Genomic DNA, 12355 nt, shown 5'->3' with positions numbered 1-12355 from the left:
CTAAAATGTCTGGTAACTTCATAGATTTTGATGATAGAAACTTCATTTTTGGCACATATATTAATTTAGAATTATATTAAAAGAAACTATTATTAGTATTCCCAAATTTTATACGGGGTCTTCGTTATTTACGTTGGATTTTATTCATCTAAAAAATCAATAACTTTGTTATTTTCAGTGGAACAACATGTATGTTTTAACATAATTAAATTGAATAAGCATTTTTAAACTTAAGATGAATATTAACAAGGTTTTTAACAAAAATGTAATGTAATGTTGTCAAATACAAAACAAATATTATCAAAACATACAGAAAAAAAAATGTTATTTTTGGAAATTTAAATTAAATTATTTAATTAAAACCTTAATTTCTTTTACCGTATCAGCAGAATTTTTATTCGTTCAGTTATAATCAAAAAAGTAAATATAAATACAAAATATTATTGACCTGAAAATTCACAAACAAGTGAAACATTAATAAAACAATTGACTTTTGTTTTCAGTCCAACTAATTTTGTTTTCAATTAATTAAAAACAGCACAAGAAACAATAGTACGTGAACGGAAAGTTCCAAGCAATCAGATTTTTAGCATGTTTGCAAAACTCACTTGGCGATTGCAGTAACCGAAATCGACATAAAACCAATTCGGCCTCCCACCGCTAGGTGGCCATGACTGGTGTTAAAATGACAGCAATGTCACAGATAACTACGATTAAAACGATGGCCAAAGTGCCATCTGTTCGAACGCAACCGACCTTCTAATTGACTGTGATCGTGGAGCGAGCTTGTATCTCACAAATGAAGTGAAAATCTGGGCACCTAGCAGCCATTTTAACGTATCGCCAGTGGCTCGTGTAGAAACAATCGGGTCGACGTATCAAATACACCACCGCAAAATCGTTGGCTGTGAGACTTAGTGTTTAGTTATAGTGTGTAGGACTGGTGTCGAACTGATACGATTTCATTTGCAATGTGTGTGCACGAATTGTGTTGACGATTGTGACATTTGTGTCCTCCGCTGCCTGCAAACCGAGAATACGACTTGGTGTGCTTTAGGCGGAGCGCGAGCAAATTAAGCTAGAAGCCCTGGAAGGTTTAAAAGTACAAAACATGGGCAATAATGCCGCAACGGCGAACAAAAAAGTCGACTCTGCCGAGAGCGTAAAAGAATTCCTCGACCAAGCCAAGGAGGATTTCGAGGAGAAATGGAAGAAGAACCCGACAAACACCGCCTGCCTCGACGACTTCGAGCGCATCAAAACGTTGGGTACGGGCTCGTTTGGCAGGGTGATGATTGTGCAACACAAACCCACCAAGGAGTACTATGCCATGAAGATCCTCGACAAGCAGAAGGTGGTCAAGCTGAAGCAGGTCGAGCACACCCTGAATGAAAAACGCATCCTGCAGGCAATCAGCTTCCCATTTCTTGTCAGTCTCCGGTTTCATTTCAAAGACAATTCTAATCTGTACATGGTGCTTGAGTATGTGCCCGGTGGTGAGATGTTCTCTCATCTGAGGAAAGTGGGCCGGTTCTCAGAGCCCCATTCGCGCTTCTACGCCGCCCAAATCGTGCTCGCGTTCGAGTACCTACACTACCTAGATCTGATCTACAGGGATTTGAAGCCGGAGAACCTGCTGATAGATTCACAGGGCTATTTAAAAGTTACGGACTTTGGCTTTGCCAAGAGGGTCAAGGGACGCACCTGGACGTTGTGCGGCACCCCGGAATACCTGGCGCCTGAAATCATCCTTAGCAAAGGTTACAATAAAGCAGTCGACTGGTGGGCACTCGGTGTGCTGGTCTATGAAATGGCGGCCGGTTATCCGCCTTTCTTCGCCGACCAACCCATCCAGATCTACGAGAAAATCGTATCGGGCAAGGTCCGATTTCCATCGCATTTCGGCGGCGACCTCAAGGACCTCCTCCGCAACCTGCTGCAGGTCGACCTGACCAAGCGCTATGGCAATCTCAAGGCGGGCGTGAACGACATCAAGGGCCACAAATGGTTCGCCTCGACCGACTGGATCGCAATTTTCCAGAAAAAGATCGAGGCCCCCTTCATACCCAGGTGTAAGGGACCCGGAGACACGAGTAATTTCGACGATTACGAGGAGGAGGCATTGCGTATCTCATCTACAGAGAAGTGTGCTAAGGAGTTTGCAGAGTTTTGAATAGGTCTTGTGTTTGTATATGGCTCTTCCAGCGTCTGCCCTGTGCTTACAACACAAATTGGCATCTCTGCACTTCCACCTTGTCATTGTTGTTGTTCTGCTTCAGATGGGATCATTTTTAAAATAGGTACAGTAATAATAATAATTGGTTGGAAAGTATTACATGTGAGATGGCTTAGTGTAAATTTTATTGTATTATTATTTATTAGTCATTATTGTATATATTGTATAATAGCGATTTATGCTGCAAGCTCACTATTTACATTAAATAGTGGTCAAATCATGTTTTAGTTCTCCCTAGTGCAGAGACACCAATAATGTACCCAAAAAAACTCCACTTCCATGTTGATTCAGCCAGTAGCTGAATGTACTGTCATGTTTTAATGAGATTTGATATATGTAATTCATATACAATCAACTATTTATGTATAAAATACATAACACACATACATTTCCACTTTCTAAGAACACAGTCGCTAGTTAATTTTAATTTATAGTGCCAAATCACTTATTTATTAATGAGCCCAAACCTTTGATTTAGATGACACCAAAGAATATTAAGAAGTCGGGATGTTTGTCTATTATCTGAATTAACATGGAATGGTTATGTCAGCTGCCTCTATAGCTTTCCACTATTCCAACAGTGTTTTATTTTTATAAAAAGGGAAACTCTTCTTTTTCTTGTTACTGAGCTGATAATTCCCTTGTTCACATCAAGAAAATGCTAGTCAATTACAAAATACATTTAAAATTAACATGATGCAATATTTATTAATTTCTAGTTCCAAATTTGACCACATTTTTTTATATTCAGATTTAATATTTTAACATATCTAAGTGAAGAGCTTTACATTTCTCTCATAGTCTCAATTTTTAATAAACAAATGATCTGATATTTATTTTTAAGTACTATATATTTATGCAAAGCAATGAACATTAGCAACAACCATAAATGTACTCATACAAACATTTACTTTGGAATTTTGCATGTATCGATGTCAAATGATTATTGGATCCAGTATTGTTATTTATGCTAACCTGTTTTGTAAGATGGACAGGAATGTCACTCGGCGATTACGTCAAAATTACTCGAGTGAAAACAAATAAATCCATTTTGAAAAACGAGATCGTTCACTGTTCCTTCGTTATTTCGATAACGATCAAGTGATTTAATACATACAGGGTACATAAGAGATCATTCTTACCGCAATGGAATTCTTGTTGTCACAAAATTTGTTTATATCTACGCCGTTATCTGCTGTGTAATGTTTACAAACACGAATTTTTTTTATCTTACGTCGTAACAAAAATAGTTTTGTGTTTGCTGTTGCTGCACAAGGTTCTTCGAATCGATTCGCCGTTATATTAATCGTTAAGGTGACAATACAATTCGGGAGGTATTCGTAAATAGAATTTATAATGAATCGTGTTATTTTTCAATTTAAAAAGAACGTTGGCCCAAACATCAACACACCCGTAATTCGTTTAATCTGTGATGATCGAACTGCTACGTGCAATTAAAAGCTGTGTGGGACGCCTCCACTGATTATGTACAAACTGTTAAATTGCATTATGAAATTAACAATAGTTCTCGATTTTAATTAACTGGTTTATCAACTTTTACCCGACGACACGTAATTTTTAATGAACCAATTTTTTAGCCGTGCAAAACAATTTGACTGTAATAATTTAGAACACCAATTTCAGAGAGGTATGTTACATAACGTGGTTGTTGGAATGTTTATGTGAACTAGTTATTTTATATTAAAATCAAGATGATATGTGATATGGAGAATTGGGAATGTTAATAAGACATTAAGCAGCAATTTAATGAGATTTTCAGATTTTAATTATATTTGTCAGATGTTTTATTTATCAAATTTGTTGTATTATGTGTAGGTTTTTAAGAATGTTTGTCAATCAGTTGCACATCTATATTCGTACCTTTTTTCGGTGGATTCGGGAGGAACTTTTGGACTTGGAGTCTTGTATAGTGTTGTTTTATTTATTTAAATTGACTCGAAATATAAATTTTGAATTCTTAGTGAACCACGCCAGATTTTCCGGAAGAATCGTCCAAATCCAGGCGGCCCTCCCTGATCCACATACGTTAGTTTGTAAACTATAGTTTTTATTTGTATACCCTAATTTGGTGCTTTGCAATATAGCTTTATTTATAAAGAAATATGAATCAAGGAAAATGACTCAAATCCAAAGTTATTACAGCGTATTGTTTCGTTTCTCCAATCCTTGGTAATACTGTTGCTTACATATTATTTAGGATATGTACAATTTTCTATTATCAAAGAGTTTGGCGAAAGTGCGCCGATGTTTTAGTATGTTTGATGTAAGTTCCTTTATCATTACTCCGCAATTATATGTAAAATGTATTCGACGAGACAATTATCGTTTAATTAGGAAGTGTTACCTTTACGTGTAATCAATCGTCCATCCCAAACAGGCGCATTTTCGTCTGGTTCTTTGACGGGATCCTTCAGTTCCTCCAAAGACCCTGATCAGGACACCTTAAGTTCCAGGGAACAGGCAACCTGGGTATTAGTACGTTTGCCCCCTGAAATTTAAGCCCTTATATCCGCACAGATGGCAGATTTGTCAAGGACAATGCACGTCCCATTAATTAAAGAGATACATAGAGTATAGACTAGAGCAAGAGGCATAAATAATATCATTTGCAATCATATTTTTTAATAAAATAACAAAACGGGTCATTTATATTGGGCGATTTGATTACGCTGTGCCGGTGAGATTAATACAGGGTGTCAAAATTGGATATTCACGAGTGATGTATAATTGGGACACAGTTCTGGTAATGAATCGCCCTCTATAATATGTGCACTCACCTTCGTTTGAATAGATAATCCATTGATCGAGCGGGCAGTTCTATTTTGAACCATTTAAAAGTGTTGTACATATTGTTTTTTAAAGAATCCAATATAAATGGCTTTGTCTCAATGTGCAAAACAAAACTGTGTGAATGGAAAATGGCTAAGTTAATGTTGATACCACTGACATTGTTACGTTCTCGTTTGTTTTAATTTAAGAGAGGTCAGACCGTAGAAGGGGCTCCACCATTTTCTATCCATGAACTGTTCCAGCCTGCTTCCCGAATTAAAGAATTAAGAGTCGTTTTTTGGGGATTTGCGAGCTCTCTGTGAGTTTGATGCTCTATGGTTTGACCGCAGTTTCATCATTAGTCCGACTGCAAGTGCTTATAATAGAGTGTGTATATGTATGTCGTTAAAAACACTATCACTCCATCGGTACACTGAGCTCTTTATGGTTATTAAATATTATTAAGAAGTAATTGTGCTTTCAGAGTCCCGTTATGTCCAAAATAAAAAAAAATCGCGCTGATCGGTCTTAGTAGAAATTAGCCTTCATAGGAATTGGAACACTGTGTACATTTTATCTTAGATCTTAGGCCTTACGATGAAGAAGCGGTTCTTGTAATGAGCTCCCAGTTTAGCCCCAAACTAAAAATTTGCGTTTACAATGGTTGTAAACTCAAATTTTACAATTATTGATTATCGTAATAATGTAAGGAGTATTCTAAAATTATGGTAGGTACGCCGAAATTAGTTTTCTTTCCCCAGAATTTTTATGGGACGTTATTACATGAACCTTAAAATTAATAGTCGATCAGTAAATGTATTATTTATAATTTTACGTTTAATGGTAATATGAAAATAAGAAAAAATTACATGATTTTGCATCAAATGCGAATTTTTGTTGTATATATTCAGTTGTATTTGTATAGAATTTTTGTCCTCTATTAATGCTACATTTTAAATACATATTGTCATTTAGATCGCTCTTTGAGAACAGTTTTAAAATGTTGTTTTGAACAATTACAAAATAAAACAAGACTATCCTCTATATTATTTTTATTTATTTGACCTCACCCACCGTCACATGACTCTCGTTTGTAATAAACCGCAATTGTTTTATATTGTTGCTACAAAATTGTAGATTTATCGTTTCATATGATGAATTATTGCTAATTTTATATTTTTTACGTTTAACACAATTTTTAAATTGTGGAATTGATTTAATTACATAAATTGTTTTGAACAATGTAAAAAGTGAAGTTAACAGTGTAGTATGCATGTGCACGGTAAGTATGTTTTAGATATGAGACTTATGTCATTTAAAAAAATAACTCGCTATTCAATAGATAATTTGTCATACTCGATATTTAAGTAGTATTTAATGTTCAGGCATTTAAGGCGAAAGATTAAATAATAATTTAATTTGGTTTTTATTTATATTTTAACCTTTGTATTATTTATCTTGCCTCACGTATAAATTTACGTTGCCAGGCTATTGGGTACAGTTTTATTAATATTATTTTAAAGAATTCATGCTCAATATTTCAGTAATATTTAATGTTCAGGCATTTAAGATCAAAATTAAATAATCCAGTTTTTAAACTTTTTTTTTGTTCTATACGAAATTTATGTTTCCAGATCATTGGTAAAGTTTTGTTAATATTATTCTAGAAGTTCCATATTTGATATTTATGTTATGCTGTATTTAATGTTCATGGATGTAAGGTAAAAGTTTAACAATTTAATGTAGTTTTCAAATAATTTTTAATTTTTGTCTTCAGATCACTGGGCAAAGTTTTATTTATTAATATTCTGAAAGTTTTATATTAGATATTTAAGAAGTATTAATGTCCATGGATGTAAAGTAAAATTTTAACAATTTAATGTAGTTTTTAGATATTTTTTTATTTGAATCGATTTATCTTACCTCAGATCACTGAGTAAAGTTTTATTTATTAATATTTTGAAAGTTTCATATCAGATAATTAAGGAACATTTAATATTAATGGGTGTAACGTAAAAGTTTAACAATTTAATGTTGATTTTGAATATTTTTTAATTTTGTCTATTTACCTTACCTTACGTATAAATTTTCTTTTCCAGGTCATTGGGTAAAATTTTGTTAATATTATTTCGGAAGTTTCATATTAGATATTTAAATAATATTTAATGTTCTTGGATGCAAGGTAAAATTTTAACAATTTAATGTAGTTTTTAGATATTTTTTAATTTGAATCGATTTATCTTACCTTACGTATAAATTTTCGTCTTCAGATCACTGAGTAAAGTTTTATTTACTAATATTTTGAAAGTTTCATATCAGATAATTAAGTAATATTTAATATTAATGGATGTAACGTAAAAGTTTAACGATTTAATGTTGTTTTTAAATATTTTTTAATTTTGTCTATTTACCTTACCTTACATATAAATTTTCTTTTCCAGGTCATTGGGTAAAGTTTTGTCAATATTATACCGAAAATTTCGTATTAGATATTTAAATAGTATTTAATGTTCTTGGATGCAAGGTAAAATTTTAACACTTTAACGTAATCTTTAGATATTTTTTAATTTGAGTCGATTTATCTCACCTTACGTGTAAATTTTCATCTTTAGACCACTGGTAAAGTTTTATTTATTAATATTATCCTGAATGTTTCATATTAGATATTTAAGAAGTATTTAATGTTGATGAATGTAAGGTAAAAGTTTAACAATTTAATGTAGTTTTTAAATATTTTTTAATTTTTGTTTATCTTACCATATGTATAAATTTTCGTCTTTAGAGCACTGGGTAAAGGTTTATTTATTAATATTATCCTGAAAGTTTCATATTAGATATGTAAGAAATATTTAATGTTGATTAATATTAACCTGAATGTTTCATATTAGATATTTAAGAAGTATTTAATGTTGATAGATGTAAGGTAAAAGTTTAATAATTTAATGTAGTTTTTAAATATTTTTTAATTTTTGTCTGTGTTACCTTACGCATAAATTTTTGTCTTTAGAACAATGGGTAAAGTTTTATTTATTAAAATTATTCTGAAAGTTTTATATTAGATATTTAAGTTTATGGATGTAACGTAAGTTTAACAATTTAATGTGGTTTTTAAATATTTTTTAATTTTTGTCTGTCTATCTTACCTTACGTATAAATTTTCGTCTTTATACCACTGGGTAAAGGTTTATTTATTAGTATTATCCTGAATGTTTCATATTAGATATTTAAGAAGTATTTAATGTTGATGGATGTAAGGTAAAAGTTTAACAATTTAATGTAGTTTTTAAATATTTTTTAATTTTTGTCTATTTAACTTACCTTAAGTATAAATTTTCGTCTTCAGATCACTGGATAAAGTTTTATTTATTAATATTATTCTGAAAGTTTCATATTAAATATTTAAGTTCATGGATGTAAGGAAAAATTTAACAATTTAATGTAGTTTTTAAATATTTTTTAATTTTTGTCTATCTTACCTTACGTATAAATTTTCGTCTTCAGAACACTGGGTAAAGGTTTATTTATTATTATTATTATCCTGAATGTTTCGTATTAGATATTTAAGAAGTATTTAAAGTTCATGAATGCAAGCTAAAAATTTTATAATTTAATGTAATTTTCAAATATTATTTAATTTTTATCTATTTATCTTACCTTACGTATAAATTTTCATCTTGAGACCACTGGGTAATGTTTTATTTATTAAGATTATACTGAAAGTTTCATATAAGTTATTTAAGTAGTAATTAATGTTCAAGGATGTAAGGTAAAAGTTTAACAATTTAATGTAGTTTTTAAATTTTTGTCAATATTTATATTATTTATCTTATCTTACGTATAGATTTTCATTTCCAGACCATTGGGTAAAGTTTAATTAATATTATTCTGAAACTTTTGTACACGTTATTTAAGTAATAATTAATGTTTAGAGAGTTAAGGTAAAATAATAAATTATAATTTAATTCTTTTAACCTTTATTATTAATCTTATCATATGTAGAAAGTTTTGTTTCCATGTCATTGGGTAAAGTTTAATTAATATTATTCTGACAGTTTCATACTCGATTTTTAAGTAAAATATAATTTATATTACAAGATTAAACAATAATTTGATCCTATTTTTGACTATTTTTTAACCCTTAACTTATGTCAACATTTTCCTTTCCAGGCCTTTGGATACATTTTTATTAATGTTATTTCTAAATGATATTGGCTAGGGTACAGGTGTATAAAAGACTCATTGGCATAATGAAAACAACCTTTGTCCTTTATCTAGTTAATTAAAAAAGTTCGTTTGTCATTACTGTAAATGTAAGAAAGAACAGAGCTTAAGAGGTATTATATAGTTTAATTTCATCTAAATGAGTTTCCTGTCCCTTTCAGACTAAGATAATTTCAGTTCAGGTTGACAGAATACCCAGATAAACTGCCAGTGATTGCAGAACAGTATGCTTTAAATCTCTAGCTATACTCACGTGAGTGTGTGAGTGTGTTTTATATGGAGTCTCGTATTACCTTATTTTTAGCAGGTGTATCTAGTGGACTGAAAGAATTGTTTCAGTCCTGGCCTGGTGATTGTTTAAATTTATTGTTATTATTAGCAACGGCGTTTATTTTTAGGATTCGAAGCTTATTTTTAGTATTTACGTAAGGTAAATAAAGGCTACATCACAACGAATTATTTGTAAACTTTAGATAACCGTTCATCCACATGCGACTTAAAGTGATATTTGTATAGAAACGGAGGAGTATCTGTTTACAAACATGACACGATATTATAAAGTATAATGTCTACTGTTATCTCACTACGTGGAATATAATAATTCATTTTTTTGAACAGGTTCACTTTATAATAAAGTGTAATGTTTATGTGAATTATCACATTTGGTAGAACATAACAATTCAATTATCAGTAATGTCGTTTTAATTATAATTAAAAGTAATGTCTGTTTAAAGCACTGTGCTGCATTCCGACTGAACAAATAGAGTTTTTTAATTTTATGTTCTAAAAACACATTTTTTTATTACAGAGCATTGGTATTTATGTTCAAATAAATTGTTTGAAAACTAAAACAATGGCTATTCTTCCGTAGCTGGAGTTTGAGTCAACAATTATCTTTATAAGATATTGTTCTATTTAAAAAAAAATAGATAACATTTACTAAATAGGTACACTATAAAGGTATTATAAAAGATTAACTTTTAAATTGCTATTATAGTCCATATTTCATTTTTTATATACTTATATTATTATTATTATTATTATTATTATTATTATTATTATTGAGATAGTTGTCTATAAGTAAAAGACTTTATTATTTCAATATTTCACTAATTTATTTTTATATTAAGGTAATAAATGCTAACAGACATACTACTACCCCAAAAAATGAGATAAAATTATGTGGTTGATAAATTGTCAGATTAATTATTATTTATATTTTTGAAACATAATAAAAATCTACTCCTTTAAATTTATAATTTATATAGTTTAACTTTGATAAAAGTGTTGATAATTCACTAAATTATAAAAGTTGAATTTTTGTAGAGAATCTGTATTGTTTATCACATTATAGATTTCTGAAATTGACCAATAAATAAGTGATAATTTACAACATCTTATGTTTTTTTGAAAAAATCCTTGAAAACATTTTGAAAGAAAAATTAATAAATAATTAATGATTGTATAAGTTTATCTAACAGCTTATGTAAAAAAAGGTACATAAATATAAAAGAAAACTCATTCTCTTTATTGTAAGTTTATCGATTTCTAATTGAAGTTATAGTGTTCTATCTTTTTCAGATTTTAAGGTGTTACCACCATTTTATTTTAGGAGATTAAAATATAGAAAATAGAAAATGTTTTCAAGATAAATAATCAAATATCTTAAATGCAATCTTAAATTGATTTTTCTGATAAGTAAGTGGTGCTAGCCCCTAACTGCTATCTTTGATACTTACAAATATGTTCCGTGTTTCTTCAACTGGAATAGGTTGCGTCGAATAATGTTACATACATAAGAAACTAGATAATCGTTATAATAGATATATAAGGCCTTTTCATATGAATGAGTGAATAATAGTGATGTTAAATATATTGAAACAAGCATTTTTCTCATGAATCATGTAAAAAAGGTGTAAAATATAAAATAGGAGCCAAGGAAAGGTCTTTCTTTTTGATTCTAACTTTAAAGACTTTTGCCCAGGAAGATTCTATTATCTCCACTCTATTTTAGGCTATGTCAAGGAGATTAAAAGTTAGAAACTAGAAAATTTATACCTTTAATTTGTAAATTGGAAAGACGAATTAATTTTCTGATAAGTCACTGATATTAGCCCCCTAACGAAAAGAAACTAAACTAAGAGAACTTAAAAATATGCTACACGTTTCTTCAATTCTGTTCAGTTAATTTGAAGCTACCCTTTTCACTATTTAAATTAATCTATTTAGGAGTTACGGAAAGGAGATTAATATTTAGAAAATATTTTCAAAAATAAATAGTAAAAAAGTTGGTTAATTGGTAAATTAGAAAGAAAAAAGAAAGTTAGTGGTATAAATCTATTTGTGAAACTTCCAGGTTTTCTGATAAATCAGTTATGTTAGCTCCCTAGAGACCATTTTATGTATTTAAAAATGTATTCACCGTATCTTCAACTGAAATAGGTTTGATCAAATTATGTTACATACATAAAAAACTAGATACACTGTTATATCAGATATACAAAGTATTAAAAAAATATAAAAAAAATTAGTAGAAGATAGACCAAAGAAAACTCATTAGTTTATATCTGTTTAGCCATATTGAAATTTTAAAGTTTTATCTTTCTCACTGTTTTATTTTAGAAGATTCGACGAAAATATTAAAATTAAACAATGGAAAATGATTCCAATGTCTTAAATGTACGTTTAATTAGTAAATTAGAAAGAAAAAATGTTTTTCTAATAATTTAGTGGTATAAGGCTTTAGAAACTTCCAAGTTTCTTTCAGGAACCTTTTTATTAGTAATATTATTGATCTAAGCTATTATTTGGTTGTCAGCTAATTACCATATTCTTCAGTTACCATCTGCAGTGTTACCACTGTTTTATTTTAGAAGATACGACGAAAATATTAAAATTAAAAAATGGCAAATGATTCCAAGATAAATTATCAAATGTCTTAAATGTACCTTTAATTAGTAAATTAGAAAGAAAAAAATGTTTTTTTGATAATTTAGTGGTATAAGGCTTTAGAAACTTCCAAGTTTCTTTCAGAATCCCTTTTATTAGCAATATTATCGATTTATTATTATTAGTTGCCAGCTAATTACCATATTTTTCAGTTACCAT

The 12355-nt window shown here is 29.9% G+C and overlaps 1 protein-coding gene across 1 annotated transcript; it reads left to right on the top strand.

Moving 5' to 3' along the window:
- Positions 1 to 787: 787 nt before the first annotated feature.
- On the top strand, positions 788 to 6070 carry LOC109601683 (cAMP-dependent protein kinase catalytic subunit 1). Its single transcript, XM_020017950.2, has one exon. The coding sequence runs from the start codon at positions 1112 to 1114 to the stop codon at positions 2171 to 2173; it is 1062 nt and encodes a 353-aa protein (XP_019873509.1). The 5' UTR covers positions 788 to 1111; the 3' UTR covers positions 2174 to 6070.
- The last annotated feature ends 6285 nt before the right edge of the window (positions 6071 to 12355 follow it).

Source organism: Aethina tumida, chromosome 3, assembly GCF_024364675.1.
Source record: "Aethina tumida isolate Nest 87 chromosome 3, icAetTumi1.1, whole genome shotgun sequence".
Lineage (NCBI taxonomy): Eukaryota > Metazoa > Arthropoda > Insecta > Coleoptera > Nitidulidae > Aethina > Aethina tumida.
Note: the sequence above shows the minus strand (reverse complement) of the source record. Positions and strands in the feature narration are given on the sequence as shown.

Excerpts from the sequence above, each read along its gene's own strand:
- LOC109601683 (XM_020017950.2), top strand. The coding sequence starts at position 1,112 with ATGGGCAATAATGCCGCAACGGCGAACAAAAAAGTCGACTCTGCCGAG.